Consider the following 19,106-nt stretch of genomic DNA (forward strand, 5'->3'; position numbering starts at 1 on the left):
CTTCTTAAACATTTTAAAAACCTTATTTACTTTACATACAACAATAGTTTAGTTATATATTATAGGCTTCTAGAAAGAGACCTTCTAAAAACGTTAAAATGTATTACTGGCATGCGAAATCTTAAATTAGAGTGAATAAATGAAGACTCGGCACCCCACTTCTGAAAGGTTGCTGACCTCTGTTCTATCCAATACCTGCATTGTCTTTCAGCTCCTCTGAGTGCAGCTCCTCGCTAAGTGAGGTTGCATTTGTTGTTGCTGCTGTACTTTCCTGCTGCATCTCTTCTGAGGTAAGTGCCTGGCATACGGGGGATGAAGGGTCACTCTGCATTGATCTGGTGGCACCATCAGCAGCGCATGCTTTGCCTCCAGCATCTAAAACACAACATCACTTAATCTTAATTAAGTCATCAGCTGCAAAAGTGAAAACATCCTGCCATTCTCATTCATTAGCGTATGCACAGATAGCCTATCACTTATCCTGCAGCGTTCCTTGCAAGAGCTCACTTTGGCAGCATCTGTCATTTTCAGAGGTGCTGAGTGCCTGCAGCTCCCACTGACATCAGCAGGCCTTGTAGGTGCTCAGCACCTCTGAAGATCAGGCCACTGATATTTGGGTGCCTCAGTGTGCATTTAGGGGCTCCATTTTAGACACCCAACTTTCCAAATGTTGGGGCACAACTGAAATCCAAACCTCTCTTGACATAGGGTCAGATTCTGATACTCTTCCACTGAGGAGTGATGCCAATAATCCCATCAGCTGTAAGAATTCTGACACCGTTTTAGCTTCTTAAGTATTTTCCAACCCAGGGAACATTCCTCAGTGGGAATACAAACTATGCTGTCTCTCACTTCCCTGATCCTCTCTCACCAATTACAGGCTCAACACCACCATTGCAAAATCAACCAATTACTCCCAGTTTGAGCCAGCTCTCTCCAATGATGTGTGTGTACACGGTCCACCTCTGACCAGATAACTTATATTTCTCAGTCCTAGACGCTCCTCATTAGAAGTTCATGACAAGGCTGTCTTCTCCTTTTGTAATGATTTCATTACAAGTTTCTTAAACAGTGATTTAAAGGAGTTAAACATTCACAGACCACTTTTTATTTTTTAATATGGAGACCATTTGCAGAGTATGTTACTGCTCATTTGAGTGAGGGTATCAGAAGTCAGCCTACAAATGCTGCAGAGCTAATGCAATATTTTTATAGGCTGAGCTCATCCAATCTGCCTCATAATCACGTTTGGTGAAAAGTTACTGTTCTTAAAATAGCCCCTGCAGTAGCACAGTTGCTATGATACAAGGAAAGGGGGGGGAAAAGTTCATTGCCTATGTTTCAGCTGATCGTGAAGCCAGCCTATACATAATCACTGGCATATTAACAGCTGTCTGCACTATTTGTAAGACAGAGCTTTTCTTCCAGGGCTATAAAACATTTTACATTTGATCAAATCTACGCTTCACAGCTAAAAGGGGAAAAACTCCATAAATGTTTCCCAGGAGCAGAATGGGCGGCTCTGCTTTGTAAGTGCCCTGTGTTCTCCAAGAGATAGCTGCTGCTTTGGCAAGCCACCAAATGCTGCGCCACAACAATAAAGATACCGAGACAGAATGTTAGCTCCTTTAAATCACTGCCTAAGAAAACTGTAACGACTCATGAAATAAGCAGAAGCCAGCCCTGTCAATGACCTTCTAATGAGGAGTGTCTAGGGGCTGGTCTACACTGCCGCGCTAGTTCGGCGGCTGGGGATCGAACTTCCTGGTTCGATTTATCGCGTCTGGTCTGGACGCGATAACTCGAACCAGGAAGTGATCCCCCGTCGACTGTGGTACTCCAGCTCAAAGAGAGGAGTACCGCGGAGTCGACGGGGAGCCTGCCTGCCGCGTGTGGACCGCGTCTGAACCGCGGTAAGTTCGAAGTAAGGTATGTCGAATTCAGCTACGTTATTCACGTAGCTGAATTTGCGTACCTTACTTCGACTTGGGGGGTAAGTGTAGACCAAGCCTAGGACTGAGAACTATGAGGTCCCTGGTCAGAGGTGGACACCACATCCTCAGAGCACTGTTGAGATGTGGCCGGAGCTGGAAGGAAGTGCATTGATTTGCAGGGGTGATATTGACCCCATAGATTTTTGAGCGAGGGTGGGGGAAGAGGGTAACTTTATACCCACAGGTGAGGAAAACACAAGAGAATCTACACCGTCAGAACGCCACGGAAAATGATCTCAGGAAGAAGCAATGCTCTTCCATGCTGGAGTAATCAGCCCACTACAGAGCAATGCAGTCAAGGAACAAGCCTTATCATTAACTTGCTCCTGCCCCCTAGAAGCCCTGGAGTGCATGTGCATCTCCCAGTGATGAAGGAAAGCCTCAGAAGTGGCACAGGTCAGGCAGAGTTAACAGGAGACAGCAACCCATGGTAATGAAAGCCGCTGCATCATTTCCAGTAGTGCCCACTGGTGTCAACATGGGCTACGCTGTCCCTAGCCTGTACTCAGCCATGCCGGGGAGGAAAGGGGAGTGAGGCTGCGCACATTGTGGCACCAGCCATGGGATGGGGTGAGCAGGGGTTCCTTGCTGGCTATTCCCCTCTAAGCATAAGTGGGCCTTGGCTGTGGCCAGAAGTAGGAGGAGAGTAAACTGTCCTTTGAGAAGGCGGGTGGTAACTTACCACCTGTCCGCAAAGTGAGGCAGGCACAGGAGAGGAACTGCTCTGATGGATAGTTCCTCCCTGGGCTGCTCTTGAGTTGAAGCAGCTCCTGCTCCAGACCTTACCCAGAGCTGGGCCGAACGGCCCTGCTAGGGATGCTGCACGGTTTCTGCAGCCTGGTGTAGTGCTGTACGTGACTTAGCAGAGGGGCACACTGTACCGATGGAATGTGTCGCTGCTGCTGGAAAGATGTGAGGGCGGGTTAGCAGGTTTCTCAGACTTGATCTCCATCTCTCACTGTTTGGATTACTTTACTGATGTGAGCAGGTACCGGGATGGGGTGGTAGGCACCTAAATACCTTTGTGAATCCCTCCCCAGACGTTCAGCATGAGAGCAGAGTCCCAGAGTGAAACCCAGGATTTAGAGATTTACTGTGGTGTGCTTAGCACAGTGCTGCTGCTCTGACAATTGCAGTTGATTGCAGTGAGTGTCCATTAAAAAAAGGATTGAATCTGAAAAGATTAGAATGCAACTGCCACAGCATTATCGTAGTCTGAGTAGGCTTCTCATCCGTTATTAAAAGAGATTCTGGGCAATTTTTAACAGCAGTTAATAAACTGCATATGTTAATAAAGCCATAAAATAGCCTCTGAGATTCAAAACCTCCGTGGTGTTGGAAGGAAATAACATGGAGCATATTATATTGTCCTTTGGTTGCCCATAACTCTCACTCTCCCGTCTAGACAATTGTGTGGCATTGTAAATTTGCCTGATGGTTTTATAGGCTCCATGTAACTGTGACCCAGAGAAATAAAAATAAAAAAGGGGGGGGGGGTGTGTGTGGGGAAATACCCAGCCAGTCCATTTCCAACTGACCTTTAAAAACCCCATTTCCATTGGTCGCTGTTTATTAAACTAGGCTTATCTGCTTTTTGCTAAAATTATTTTAATACATAGCCTCCATTCAACCAGGTCTCAGTGAAGTGAAAAGCTGATCCAATCCTACTGCTATTGACTTTGATGTGCTCTATATCACTTGTCTGTACTGCTCTCTTAAAAACCCATAACTTCCCGTGTCTTCAAATTCAGAGATCACTGAAAACCATGGAGACAAGCCCTGAGAAGTCTACTAGATATACATACACACGTACGTGTGTGAGTGTACACACATACATGCACACACCCCTAGTAGATTTCTCAGGGCTTGGCTGAGGTGGGGTAATGCGCTGCACAGGTGTAATTTTGAAAGCGCACTAATGTGTTGCACATTAATTGGTCAGTGTAAATCCTGCTGCTGCACTTTAACGAACTGTATGAAAGTGCTCAGTACTACTTGAAAGCGCACTAGGGAACCTTTCGTGCACACCTGTGGAGTCGACACGGAACAATTAATGTGCAATATGTCAGTGTGCTTTAGAAATCAGAGCCCCGTAAAGCACATTACCCCACCATGTAGAGAAGCCCTCCGACTTAGATTTATCTATCTAGTAGTACCAATATACTACCAGATCAAATCTTGGTCTAGAATAAAGAGCAAAAGAGTTCAATGAAAAACTCCTCATATTTAACAGCCAAAATTATGAAAAAACTTCTATTTTAAAGTAAGTTGGCCACGTAGGTTTATAGCTTGTACTTAAGAATCATACATATAGCTTTTCTGCAGTTATGACAGGTTTCTCTGTTTAAAATGCTCACTTTCTGTTCAGTTACTCTCCATCACAGCCTCATCAAGTGTCATTCTGAGAGTTATTTATAGATTTGGAATTTTGTTTTAAACGAGGCAATATAATTATTGCTCCTATTAGTTTCAATAAAATATTCCACCTCTCCAATTGGACTGACTCAGGCGGCCCCTCTTCCCTCATAACACCATCTGTTACAAAGTTCTCCGCCTCAAGGGGGAAAGGCCCTTTTTTTTTTTTTAAGCTATCTTTAGAAAAAAAATGGCTGTCAGAAGTTGGGTCTGTGATGCTGGGAACACACCAAACCTGGTAGAATGCTAAACTCTCTCAGGAACAGGTCTTTTGTTCATTTAGAAGCATCTGTTTGATGAGCAACATACAGAATTACAAACGTTCCTGCATATCTATGGCAAGTTATCTTGCATTTAATCATTGCTTCACACTTGTTTTGTATTCAGGTAAGCTTGTAAAAATAACAGTACTAAATGCCTCACTCCTCTGTAGGAATGAAGAACTCATATAATTAGAATACACCTTGTACTAAACTTGATTTGCCAGAAAGACAGCAGAAAATATGGATTAATATCACTCTGAGATCTGAATTCATGGATTGTACTTGCTAGCTTCATTACTGAATACTTCTGTGTAGCTGAGTTCATATTCATATAAGCTTTACTGAGTTTCTTGGCAATCTGAGCAGAAGGGCTTATGGCAATTGCACAAAATATGGTTGAATTCATGTCTTGTGTAAATCCCCTGACAGTGGAATGCCACCTAAGATGGAGTTACACCATAAACCACACTGGATATGTTGAGTGACACCAGGTATGAAACTGATCCAATGACTGTTCAAACTGGTCACTGTTTTTTTTTCTGACTGTGGGTTCTTATCATTTCTTGCCATCACATGTGTCCAGCCCTCATGTGAAGGACAACAATAAAAAATGAAGACGGGGTTTACTTGCCTTGTTCCATCATCTCCAGAAGACCTTTCTTAATGAGTTCATCCCGACCTGGCCTTGCAGTAATCTTCTTCTCTAACACTGCAGAAAGTGATAGCATAACATAGAAAATCAGAGCAAACAATGGATGGAAGTAGACACATAAGACAACTCAATACGAAAGCTGCCACAGGTGGGTGCTCTCTAGTCCCACATGTAGTGAGCTGACCAGAGGAGGACTACACAGTTGGAGTTTTAGGGGCAAGTGTGGTTTGTGACCAGCTGGCCAGTTCAGTGTGTTTTCATTGCTAGAGCAGTGGTAGTATTGCTAGCCAAGGTGCAGGATGCTGAAAAGATCAAAGCTTCCAAAAGGGGTTTGAACAATCATGTTCAGATCCAAAGTCCAAGAGTGTTGCAGACGGGGTCTTTGATTGGACTCATTACACATAGGTGCCAGCTGTCTGGTTTTCAGTCTAAACTTTCCCCAAATTTGGGAAATGTTCAGGTCCTGGTTTGGGTTCAGACCTCCCTGTACAAAGCAGTAGGAAAAAAAAAAAGTTAATGCGTGTGACTGATTTGCAGGGGCAAGACAATGAAACCATCCCCACCAAGCTTTCTTGCCCACTAACCATTGTGTGCCTCTCTTGAACCATGTATTTTGTATTATTTGTTGACTATATTATTGCACCTGACTGATCTTCATCCACAAGGCTGAGGCCTTTATGCGCCCTCCTTGCTTAGGAATTTGTCTAGTAAATCACCAGCTAATTCCATTCACAGAATGAAAAAAGGGGGTTTCCAATCTCTCTCTTCCATTTTCCTATATCTCTAACTACCTTCCATTCTGTGAATCAGCCCCTTCTATGTATCAGAGGAATTTGCCAAGTTTAAGAGAGGAGTGGATCTGATTTAACTCAGTGTTTCCTTTTCTAGATTTATCAGAGAAATGCAGCTGCATGGTGTTGAGAATGGTGGCAATATAACTGTGTCCTCTCTCTTGATAACACTTTAGCTTCCACAGTCAGGGGCAAGTCCTGCACTCATGCTCTTTGGCAGAAGAAGAAGAGCCCTCATGCAATGGAACTGGAATGGTTCTGAGTACACACTCTGGGAAGAGGGATGCTGGGAGCCCACACAGGGAGTGTGCAACATTTCACACCAGGGATTCATGCTCCCGAGTCCCCAGAGAAGAGCCTCCCTGTGTCTTAGAGTAGAAAGTTATTTCAGGGGATGAGTCAAAGGCTGGCAAATGGATTCAAGGCTAACAAGATGCAGCAGTCATTCCTACCAAGGAGCAGGGATGCACAACATGTGGTAGGTACTATACTCTCGATGGTGCAGTAGCAAGCATGGAGCAGCCTTGCAGAGTGTGTTCCTTCTCACATGATCCCCACAGAGCACCCATGTGCCCAGCCAGTTTGCATCAGCCCACGCACAGGTACAAGGAGTCACTCCTTAGAATCTCAGGAAAAGACAAGTGACTCTTGTTTCTGAGTGCTGTACTCTGCGGGTGTCTTCAGAGATTTGAGAGAGTAGACACTCTCCCTCACACTGTGGTCTGCTGGGCATATTTTTAACACGGTGGCTGACGTTTTCAGGAAGGAATGTTTACATTCTGTAGAGTGTTCTGGTTAAGAGTCGAGCCCTACCAGTCAGAGTAGCTCCCTCTTGTCGTTTTCCATAATGTCAGCGTGACCCCCCATCTCTCCCCCAAAAAAGGTAGAACAATACATGGAGTCGTGTTTCTAGCAACTGTTCTCATGCACAGAAAGTCCCCAAGGAGTGAAATGATGACTGCAAACTTCATTTAAGTTTGCACGTTACAGAGAAGACACCCAGTTGTAGTTTGACTGCCACTGAACTTACTGAATTAGTTGTATCAAGAATTGCTAGGATTCATTTCTATGCCCTGTTGGTAATAAACTAAAGGTGTCTGGGTCAAAAGATGATCTTGGTGTTTTGCTTTGGCTGAAACAGGAAAACTGTGTTTTCTCTTTCTGATCATAACATTCATTTTCCATTATATCTGTCACCGGTGACTAATACAGTTGAATAATATGCTATGTTTAGACTTCCTGATAAATTCCCTGCCCAAAAACAAGAATTTAAAAATAAGTTTTTAAATACCATATACATGTACAAAAATCCATGTTTAGAAAATTGAAAAAATCACCACCAGCAACCAGAAACCTCAATTATGTGGTGTATGGCTACCATTTAGATGCAAAGCTTTGGGAGATGTCACTAAGCTACAAGAAGTAGAGCTGGTCATATACTATTACTCAGAGTCATTATTTAATGCATTTTAATATTTTTTAAGTAATTTATCTGAGTAATCCATTTTTCTCAGTATTTAACCTAGTGTTCTTGTTTTTATTATTGAATTCTGAATGCAAGGGGCCAGATTAGTACCACCATATAGCCACAGAGCTGTCGCAGTGTAAGCTTCCTCACACTGACCCTCTGATGTGCATTAAGCCTGAGCTGGAGAATGTATCTCTTGGAAGTACTTGAGCTCATGTTAGTCCATCACCTCTCTGCTAAGTGCCAACACAGGGATCAGTTATGAAGTTGTGGACCTGGATTGATACCATTGACTGACTTATTTCACAAAGGCCACTAAGAGCCCATCAGCTGGTTTTTACTTTGAGACACATCTGACGAGGGGCTAATTCCAAGTACTCATGGAAGGTTCTCTTAGCCTTTCTGGGGATTTTAGGTAGATTGGAAGAAATAGTAATGAAATCCCTTCTGCACTTGGCTTTACCAGAAGGGCCAGAGTTTGATACCCTCACTCATTTTCAGTAGCACCTAACTCCACGCGTGGTCCTCTGACTTCAATATCGAAGGTACTATTCAACGTAAGGTATCCCAGTCCAGCCTTTAAATTAGCAGCCGCTGCTCATGCTGCGGCATCTTCGTCCCTTACAAAGATCAGTGAAGGGCAGAAGCGGGGAGGTGAGACGGTAGACAGCCTCATAAATCAAGTTTGGGATTTTGCTCTTTGCTGACTGGATTGGTAGAAATCCTGTGGCCAAGAGGTCAAATCATAATGGTTCCATCTGACCTTAAAATGTCTGACTCTATGACAGGCCAGATTCTTACACTTCCATTTAGAAACAGCTTATCAATAACCTGCCCTACTTCAGCAACCTCTGCTCATTTTTCTTCACAGGGTGGACTTTGCCTTGCACTGAATCAAGCTGTTGTTCTTCCCATACCTGCTGAGGTTTGCTTTAGTTTCTCGTTTTTCTTTTTCCTCCACTTCCATGGTTTGAAGATCCTGCCCAACGTTGCTAGCTTGCTGTTCCTTCTCACAGGCGGAGTTCTAATCCCTGAGACCAGATATTCAGAATGCATTGCAGGGGACTGCTCCATCTCATCTGAGAGGCAAAAACAGAACAAAGCTGCTGGTTAAAAGAAAATAAGACCAAGTGTTTCAGAAGAGGCTTAGTCAGGCGGGGGGAAGTATGGTGGTCATTCCAGCTAAAAGAGCATTCGGTTTAGTCACCCAGCAATGTAGTGCAAGACAGGGAAATGAAGTCATTGGAGTCCTTAAAATAGGGGCAGCAGATCCACGGATGCTGAGCAGGGTATGTGCCAGCATAGCTTTTTGTACTGCAGGGGGGACCTTTCTTGGCTTTGTATCTCACCCATCACCACTGACTCCAAGCACCTGATATCTGAGTGACTCTCTTGCGGCCCCCTTCAAGGAGTCCATCGGGGGCTAGTTCCATGGAGTTTATGAGCTCCGGTGGAGGAGATGTACTGAATTTGTGCATCCCCAGTCTGCCCTGGCCATGCTCCCATCTTGGCCAGTGATGCTCATTTTTTGGCGTGATTCCCTACAGCCCTCCCCCCTGCCCATGGGAGGTGTTGGCCTCGTCAGTCCCCTTCCCTCCACAACAGACTATCTCCTGCTTCCTCAATGAGAGCATCCTCTGCCAGGCTCTTACTCCAACAAAAGCACCTGTGTGAGAGAGGGGGAGGCTGTAGCTTTAAATGTTATGTTGGACTTGGGAGCTCACTTTCTTCCTTGGCCTATGCAGGGATCAAACTGGAAGTGAAATGAAAGGGAGCCTCGTGCTAGCAAACCACAAGAATTGTTAGTCACAGGCTGAATTAGTGAGTAAGGATGGCCCAAAGGGTGGGACACTACCCCGTAACACACGAGACAGAGATTCAGTTTCCTGCTCTGTCACGTTTCCAGTGTGAGATTGGGCAAGTCACTTTCTCTCTGTGCTTGTTACCACTGCAGATGATAGCACTTCTCTACCTCACATGGGGGATTGTGTGGAATAAGTGCTCAAATGTTAGTGTAATGAGGGCCACATAAGTACCCGAGGTTGGTAGACCATAATAAGAAGTGCTGCAACAACAACACCTAACACTTACACAGCTCTTTCCAGCTTTAAAGTGGTTTATAAAAAATGATTAATTTACACCACGCCTGTGTGGTAGGTGAGTGTTAGTTCCATTCTACCAGTGCGGAAATCGAGGCACAGAAAGGTTAAAAGAGACATTTTTACAAGTGACCATTGATTTTTGGGTGCCCAACATGAGCCACCTTGGGACTGACTTTCAGAGGTGCTGAGCAACTGCAGCTCCTAATGACTTCAGCAGACATGCTGGATATGCAGCACTTTTGTGTGAATCAGGCCCACGTGGTCTCAAGTGAAGCACCTAAAACCATTGGCCATTTTGGAATATTTAGGTCTAAGAGGCGGCTTGCTGAAAGTCAGAGAGGGAGTAAGGGTACATCCAGACTACCCGCCGTATCGGCGGGTAGTGATCGGTTTATCGGGGATCGATATATTGCGTCTCGTTAAGACGCGATATATTGATCCCCGAACGCACTCCCCGTCGACTCCGGAACTCCACCGGAGCGAACGGCGGTAGCAGAGTTGACAGGGGAGCCACGGCCGTCGATCCCGCGCCATGAGGACCCAAGGTAAATTGATCTAAGATACTTCGACTTCAGCTATACTATTCACGTAGCTGAAGTTGCGTATCTTAGATCGATCCCCCCCCCACTAGTGTAGACCAGCCCTTAGTGACAGAGCTAGGATGAGCTCTCAGGAGGGGACTTCCTGGTTCCCAATTCTGTGCTGAAACCACAGGGAGGGACTATCTTTATGCTCTGCGTTTGTACAGTGCCTAGCACAATGGGGTGCTGGACCATGAGTGGGGCTCCTAGGTGCTATGCTCATGCAAATCAATAATTAATTAATTAATAAGATACTCTCCTGAAAATGAACTGTCCTCACATAACTACTATAGCACACATCTGTTTGTATGAACTGGCTCAGATTTTTACGTATGAAGATAGATTGTTTGGCATGTAGTACTTAAGCAAAACCACGAACAGCTATTACACTGATACATTCCTTAAGGAAATTGGGGAAGATGGGAAAATTCTAAGGCATTTCATCCAGCAAAATCACAGGAGCACACAGATAATGCTTCAGGTGGGCAACTGGTTCAGACATTTTCAATATTTTGTCTTCACATGACTGTTTGTTTTGTTTATAGCCAAGCTTCGCATGGAACAATAAAGATTGAATAATGACAGGCTTCTGCCAGCCATTACCATGAAAGATGATAGCACAGCTCCATAAACAAGGATATTGATGACATTGTTGAGATGTGTATTTGGACACCAATATACTAATTCCCAAGAGTGATGCTTTTATCCGTCACCCAGCTATGTCATGAGAGTGCAAATTATAAGACGATTTGCATATCTTTTTCAACAATCCATTGCAATTTAAATGACAGTGTGGAACAATGAGTATATGATCATTTCTTAGCCATTGGTCTCTGGAATAATAAAATGACAATAATTTGCTTTGTGAATAGTGGAGAAAAAAACTAAATATGGTATTTTAATGGTTTTTTTAAAAAAAGTTGACGGTGCAAATACATAAATCTCAGTGTAAAGGTGGGGATTTCCAAGAAAACAGGCAATAATTTTGAAAAAAATATTCAACACAGTAGGGGGAAGAATTCATTCTTCTTTTTCATTTAATTTTGAAAATATTGGTATTAAATATTGATATTGCTGATGAATTTTAAACAGAGAAGTTAAATACTTTGTCACATTAGTTAGCAGAACTGAACAATGGATGTAAAGACACTTTCTTCTGTGTCGTATAAGCACATGAAATAAATAAACCGTTAAAACGCTCAGAACTGCTACATGAGTATGGGCACAATTTGTTCACCTGCCATTAAGGGAGGTTGAGGAGATTGGGTCAAATAGTGCAATTCACACTCTAAGGACTCAGTTTGTGATTCACCTTGTAACTCAGGAGTCATGATCTTGGAGCATGATCAGTGCCACCTGAAACATAGTTACATCATAGCATGAAAATGTAATGGCAGGTAAACTCAGGAGAAAAGAAAAATGTAAAAGCTACTTGATGGAAGCTTTCTCATCTTCCTCAATGTTAAATGGGTTTTCCAGTTTACCACTGCATTGAATGAACACCCTTATTCATCTAGCAGATCAGAAGCAAATAAAATGTTTCTAATAAATAACAGGATTTTTCTCTGTTCCACTATGGAATGTCCCACACCTTGAGATGTTAATTTCTTGTTTCCTTCTTGTTCATTGGGCAAATGTGGTCTACCACTTTTGTGATCACTGGAAGACTGATGAGTCTTTGAGAAAAGAAGACTTCAACTATGTTAAGTGCTGTTACAAAGAGGATAATGATCAATTGTTCTCCATGTTCACTGAAGGTAGGACAAGAAGCAATTGGCTTAATCTGCAACAAGAGAGATTTGGTTAGATATTAGGCAAAACTTTCCAACTATAAGGAGTTAAAGACAGGAATGCATTACCAAAGGAGGTGTTGGAATCCCTATCACTGGAGGTTTTAAGAACAGATTGGACAAACAGCCCCACTAGCTCTGGGGAAGCATGGGTGGAGGTTCAGGCTAGTTGCCCAACTACGTACCCGCTGCCTATGCTACCCTGACTACACTGCTATTTTTAGCATGTTAGCTGGAGCAGAACTCGCGCAGGTATGTGTGTGTGAGCTGGGAATCACCCCCTCACACACACACACACACACACACACACACCCTCAAATGTACATGTAGCCTTAGTCCTGTTTCAGTGCGGGAAGCTGGACTAGATAACCTCTCAAGGTCTCTTCCAGCCCGTAGCGGGATGGTCATCCCGCTCCTGCCCTGAAGGGCATAAAACAGCCCTGGGAGAGGGCTGCAGCGGGGAAAAGCCAGGCTGATTGGGGGAAGCAGCCACAGGTGGGGCCACGCCCCAATCAGGCCACAGCTGGCCCTATAAGAGGGCTGAAGGCCAGCAGCTAAGAGGACACACTCTCTCTCTCTCGCTTTCGAGAGGGAAGGACCTGGCTGCCTGGGAGCTGAGCCGAGTAGCTGAGGTGGAGCAGTGCTGGGGAGCTCCAGCCTAGCAAAACCCCAGGCTGCAGGCCTAGTTAAGGGCCCACAAGGGGTACTAGTGGGGTACCTTAAGTAGAGCAGTGCTGGGGAAGGGCAGAGGGAGCTGGGGAGCTCCAACCTAGCAAAGCCCCAGGCTGCAGGCCGAGTTAAGGGCCCACAAAGGTACTGGGGCTGCAGAGGGGCAGCCCAGAGATAGGCAGAGGCAGCTGGTCCAACCCCCATTGCTGATGATGAGTGGTTTACAGACTGCCGTCTGCCCCAGGGAGCGGGGGCTAGACGATGACTGGCAGTAGCCACTGAGGCAAGGTGGGGATAGGGGGTTGGGGGTTCCTCTGGATGGTGAGACCCAGATTGTGGATTACTGTGGGGGCAGAGCCCTGACATAGAAGGGCACGGGGGTCCAGGAGGGACCTGGGGGGCCAGCGGCAGGCGAGGCATCAGTAGGTAGGGGGCGCTCCGGAGCTGGAAAAGAGCTAATTCCCTGGACAATCAGCAGGAGGCGGCGTGCCAGTGAGTCATCACCCCGCCACACAGCCCTACATTTCTATGATTCTATAAGTCTTATGATTTCACAAGAGCAGGAGTTTGCTCCATTGTCCTTGACTACATTTCTTTCTTTTCTATCCCACTGCCTCTCCAGAGTCTTCCTACTGGCCATATATCAGTTGTGGAGTATATATTTTGTAAAGCGTTTTGTGACTGTTAAGGATGAAATCTGTGGGCCTGATCAGGAACTCTTTAAGGTCAACAGCTAGACTCCATTGACTCCAAACACAATCTTTCTCCTGCATTGCATAGAACATGAGATTCGTTACCCATGAAAGGGCAAAAGAAGATGGTTACATATCTTTTATTTTGTTTCTGTTGATCAGTGTCTGAAAGTGACAGGAGCAAAATGTAGATTCACATTTTTAAACTGATGACCAAACCTTTCTGCCCATGGCACACGTGTGAATCATTCCTTGATGCATGGAGCATTTGAGAAAAGAGTATGTTCGCCTTGTGTTCAGAAGCATAATGTATACTGACCTTTGACAGAATGGATATAGTGTACTTAGATTTTTAGAAAGCCTTTGACAAGGTCCCTCACCAAAGGCTTGTAAGAAAAGTAAGATCTCATGGGATAGGAGGGAAGGTCCTCTCATGGACTGCTAAGTGGTTAAAAGATTAGGAAACAAAGGGTAGGAATAAATAGTTTTCAGAATGGAGAGAGGTAAATAGTGGTTTCCCCAGGTGTCTGTACTGGGCCCAGTCCTATTCAACATATTTATAAATGCTCTGGAAAAGGGGGTAAACAGTGAGGTGGCAAAATATGCAGTTGATACAAAACTACTCAAGATAGTTAAGTGCCAGGCAGACTGCAAAGAGCTACAAAAGGATCTCTCAAAACTGGGTGACTGGGCAACAAAATGGCAGATGAAATTCAATGTTGATAAATGCGAAGTAATGCACACTGGAAAACATAATTCCAACTATACATATAAAATTATGGAGTGTAAATTAGCTGTAACCGCTCAAGAAAGAGATCTTGGTGTCATTGTGGATAGTTCTCTGAAAACATCCACTCAATGTGCAGCGGCAGTCAAAAAAGCGAACAGAATGTTGGGAATAGTTAAGAAAGGGATAGATAAGACAGAAGATATCGTATTGCCTCTATATAAATCCATGGTATGTCCACATCTTGAATACTGTGTGCAGATGTGGTCACCTCATCTCAAATCCCATGTTTTAGCTAGGGATTGGTCCTGCTTTGAGCAGGGGGTTGGACTAGACCTCCTGAGGTCCCTTCCAACCCTGATATTCTATGATTCTATGAAAAAAGATATATTGGAATTGGAAAAGGTTCAGAAAAGGGCAACAAAAATGATTAGGAGTATGGAATGGCTTCTGTATGAGGAGAGATTAATAAGACTGGGACGTTTCAGCTTGGAAAAGAGACAGCTAAGGGGGGATATGATTGAGGTTTATACGATCATGACTGGTGTGGAGAAAATAAATAAGGAAGTGTTATTTACTCCTCCTCCTAACACAAGAACCAGGGGTCACCAAATGAAATTAATAGGCAGCAGATTTAAAACACCCAAAAGGAAGTATTTCTTCACACAACGCACAGTCAACCTGTGGAACTCTATGCCAGAGGCTGTTGTGAAGGCCAAGACTATAACAGAGCTCAAAAAAGAACTAGATAAATTCATGGAGGATAGGTCCATCAATGGCTATTAGCCAGAACGGGCAAGGAAGGCTAGCCTCTGTTTGCCAGAAGCTGGGAATGAGCAACAGGGGATGGATCACTTGATGATTACGTGTTCTGTTCATTCCTTCTGGGGCACCTGGCATTGGCCACTGTCGGAAGACAGGACACTGGACTAGATGGACCTTTGGTCTGACCCAGTATGGCCATTCTTATGTTGTCTAGACAAGACAGACTTTGTGAATTTCAGTCTGGAAGTATATGCTGAGTGAAGACCAGGAAACAGCAATGAGGCGTAGCACCTGAGGGGAACCGCAGCATGGCAACCTTTTAACTGCCACCAGAATGCAGGAATCTCATGGGCTGTTTTTTCCCCAGTTATATAGCTGAAAATAAGAAGTATGATGAAAATGAAGCTGTGAGGCATTGCAACTTTTCCTTGTTATCGAGCCAGCAATGATAACAGAAAATGACACACAGTGGGTCTGCTATTATGATGATTTTAAAGCTATAACAGATGCAGCAGAAAATGGCATTTAGCCCTTCCTCGTGACAGCCATTGTAATGGGAATGTGAACGTTTACAAAATTAGCCCCTCTCCTTCCTAAGGCTGCAAATCAGATCCTCAGTAGCAGAATGGAAGCTACTGAGGGGGTCAGGGCAATCTCCAACAAGCTATCCCTGTGCTTGCCTATACTCTTATGCACCGCTGCTTGAGCAATTCCCATTGTCCTGGGAGTTTTTCAAGCATGTAAGTCGAGATTAGATGAGCCAACTGATTTTAGAGGATGTCTTGGCAGGTTGCTGACCCCACTGCATTTCATTCAGGATTTAGACATCTGCAAAGTAGTGTAAGCATCACCCACATGTTTCATTGACCACCTCTAGCATCACATCACTGAAGCATCTTTGTCTGAAACCAGGAAATCAAGGCAAGCCTAGGAAATAAACCTCATCCCAAATTCGGCGCCTCTCTAGCAATGTTTACTTACTCCCTTGGGATTGTCTTCAAAGCCGACAGCAGAGTTGTTTACAAAGACTGTCAGAAAGGGGAACCAGTCGCTATTAGGAGTTGTGCAGTTGATGGTGTTCCTCCAAAGTTGTTTGCAATGTCCCTATTTACTCTTGCCTGTTACTCCTGGGCTTTTTAATTAATGGTAGCCAGAAGGAACAGTTCCAGTGTTCACACCCCACTTATATTTCTCTAATGAAGAAGCAGGAGGTGAGTCTAGCAAGGAAGGAAAAGAAGAGGTGTTTTATGTTTGACAAAGTGTTAAGCTTGGATGGGGTAATGAGGCATCCACTCTACAACCTCGAGGTCTCCAAAGGGTATTGAATTGAGTTAACTTGATAATTATGTCTTATTGCCTGGTTCTTAGCTTTGCACATGGGGTGAGTTTCGGTTCATTTTAGTTTTGAAGAATAAATTAGAAGAAATAAGTATGCTTAGTGGGGGGAGCAAAAGCAAAGTTATTGACCACAGTTATATAGAGGGCTGCTGTCAGAAAACAGTTGGCACTGGGAAAAGCAAAGGTGCAGTGGTGAAATGGAATTGGAGAGCTTGGTCCAGAAAAGGGCAGGAGATGAGGACTGATGAGCAACAGGAGCAAGAGAATGACAAACTGAGACCGGGAAGTCTGTACTGTGAGCTTGACTTTGCTTTGGATTTGAGGAAATTTTGACAATGCAGGGAGGGCAGAGAGTTAACTCCATTGTTTATTTTCTTTTATGTGAAAATGTAGCAGCCCCTAGGAAGCCATTCCAGCTGACATAATTTAGAGCAGCCTTGAGACTGCTCAAAATTATGCTGGGGTTGCACTGGAGCCTGCCTGTTTACCAGGAATGGGGGTATAAAGGTGTCATCTTCCTCCAGCCCCTCAGGTCCTGTACTGGGCACAGCTTAGCCAGACTCAAGATTTAGTCCTTTAAATTTAAGTTAAAACTCCCTGAAATATGGACACAGAGGATGAAGGCTGGAAAGGGAAGACTAATTTTAGGGCGGGTAAGACCAATCCTCCACTGCAGACTTTGGTATGTCTTCTAACTTTATTGATCTAAATGTTTGTAACCAGGCACATACAGTTCTAAGGAAACTGATTTAATTGCCTAATATTTTCTTACTGTATGCAGTTCTCAGATTTTGCACTGTCCGACTGAGATGGAGAAAAATTAAAATGGAACCAACGTAAGACAGATGTCCTGAAGTCATAAATATCAAGGGAATGGTCTTCCTGACAATAAGAACCATGTGAAAGCCCTCAGAGCTCTTCACCTTTACTCAAATCATTTCTTTCTTTTTTGTGGGTTGGCTATTTGGGAGATAAGAAGACTACCACACAGAATGTAAGCAGTTCCCACATGCTTCAGCGACTACTGAAGTAGCACGCACACCTAAATATCAGCCAGATCCTGCAGCCAGCAAGCTGCCCGGGCTTGCCAACTCTCCAACCATTTTCTGAAGCATTCAGCACATTTTTGGATCTGCAGTTTAATATTTTAATTATGTTAAATATCATGTGATTATTTCTCTTTTTTTGAGTCTGATTGCCTGGGGCTGGTCTGCACGATTATGTAAAAGATGCACAGGAAATGTAAACACCTGGAAGCCAGATCAGATTCTCATAATCAGGAAAGGTGACCATGAGCAACAGCTTGAAGTGCACTCCAGTGTAGAAGGACATGAGAGAACCTTTACACAAGGGCAGGTAAGCACAAGCTTAGCCCATAGCACGGACTTAACACAGGTAGGGCTGGTTGCTGTTCTGCAAGTCACAACTAGACAGTCAAATCTGCACCCCTCCACCTAGAGACATCTGTCAGTTTCTCTGTGGCCAGCATATGGCCCTTTGACACCACTCCCAGAAGTAATGGTCCCAAGAGTGGTGCTTCTGGATTCTGGAAATGATACCCTTGCACCAGAAACATGGACTGGAGAAGGCTGTTACGATTTGATTTCCAGAACTCTGTTAATGAAGGTACCACATCCCGTAACCAGGAATGGTTAAAAATGAACACCGTTGCTGCTTGGACTGTTCGGTGGTTATCCCACCAGTAAACTTTCACACCTTGCACTGTCATTTATCCTTTATAGGTGTGGTAGATAGTGAGCATGCTTGCGAGGAAAATAGACATTTCCAGACTAGATCGAGCCAATCGTCATCTCAGGCCAGTATCCTGTCCAGGCCAGTGGCCTGTTCCAAATGCTTCAGGGGAAGGTGCAAAAATGGGCAGTTAAGTACAGTAGAGATTGGGTCTCTGTTAATCAGCCTGTCCTTCCTACATGTTCAGTCATCAGTGGCAGCAGTCTGATATCCAGGATATTTCAACTCAAAGCCATGGAAGGGATTCTGAAGTGACCAGTGGTGTCCCAGAATAAACCAGGCAAGAGGGGAGAGAGCCATTTTGAAGGAAAAAGCTTCCAATGAGAGATCAGATCAGAACAATTATGTTAGTTGAATTAAGAGAGAACTGCCGGGGCCTGATATTCCAGAGGTGCCGAGTACCTGCAGTTCCGCTTGACTTCAGCTGGAGCTGGAGGTTCTCAGCACCTCTACAACTCAGATCCAATAGAATAGGCCCCCCCTGGTCTTATTCCTTTGTCATTTAAAATCTTGTTGGCTGGGGTTGAAGCAAATCATTCCTGCCAATCCCCAGTCCTGTGGGATTTCCTGGTGAGATGTCCATGTGCTCTGCTTGGGGGACCTCCCCCGAGAGAGAGGTGGGGACTGGCTATTTCCCAACATAAACATCCTGCAGATTTTGTCTCAGGTGTTAACTATGTTGTGAGAGTGTCTGGGTTCTGCAGGTTGGCTCTTACATTTTTGGATTTTTCCTGCTGAGCCAAAGAGACTATAGTTTGATGCCCAGACTGCTGATTACAGCAACTGCTGTAATTCACAGTGTGGAATCTGTATGGCTGTTAAGCACATCAGGAACCAGAGCTGAGTTATGCAAGCCTTGCTGCCGAGAGGAACTGTGAGAGCCCTTGAAAGTACAGTTGTGAATATTCAAAGTAGACACAGGGAAGTCACCCTGTGGCATTTATGCAATTGCCAAAGGGTCTAGAATCTATCAACTTGTTGGGCATTTAGGTAACTTCCATTAATGATAAGCGGAATCATGCCTGAACAAATCTCCTCTGCCTCACTGCGAGAGGAACCCCTGAAAATCTGCAACCTGAAAGCAGTGGAAAAATAACGCAGCAGACA

The 19,106-nt window shown here is 44.4% G+C and overlaps 1 protein-coding gene across 1 annotated transcript in view; it reads right to left on the minus strand.

The window, feature by feature from the left end:
- Positions 1–19,106, minus strand: part of PHACTR3 (phosphatase and actin regulator 3) — a 169,073-nt gene that overhangs the window by 63,476 nt on the left and 86,491 nt on the right. The window contains exons 2-4 of the mRNA XM_024195904.1: positions 8,501–8,662; positions 5,304–5,381; positions 196–375 (exon numbers count right to left, since the gene is read on the minus strand). Coding sequence (XP_024051672.1) covers positions 196–375; positions 5,304–5,381; positions 8,501–8,662 — 420 coding nt within the window. The remainder of the gene's footprint in view (positions 1–195; positions 376–5,303; positions 5,382–8,500; positions 8,663–19,106) is intronic.

The sequence above is a fragment of the Terrapene carolina genome, unplaced genomic scaffold, assembly GCF_002925995.2.
Source record: "Terrapene carolina triunguis isolate 2854851 unplaced genomic scaffold, T_m_triunguis-2.0 Scaffold130, whole genome shotgun sequence".
NCBI lineage: Eukaryota > Metazoa > Chordata > Testudines > Emydidae > Terrapene > Terrapene triunguis.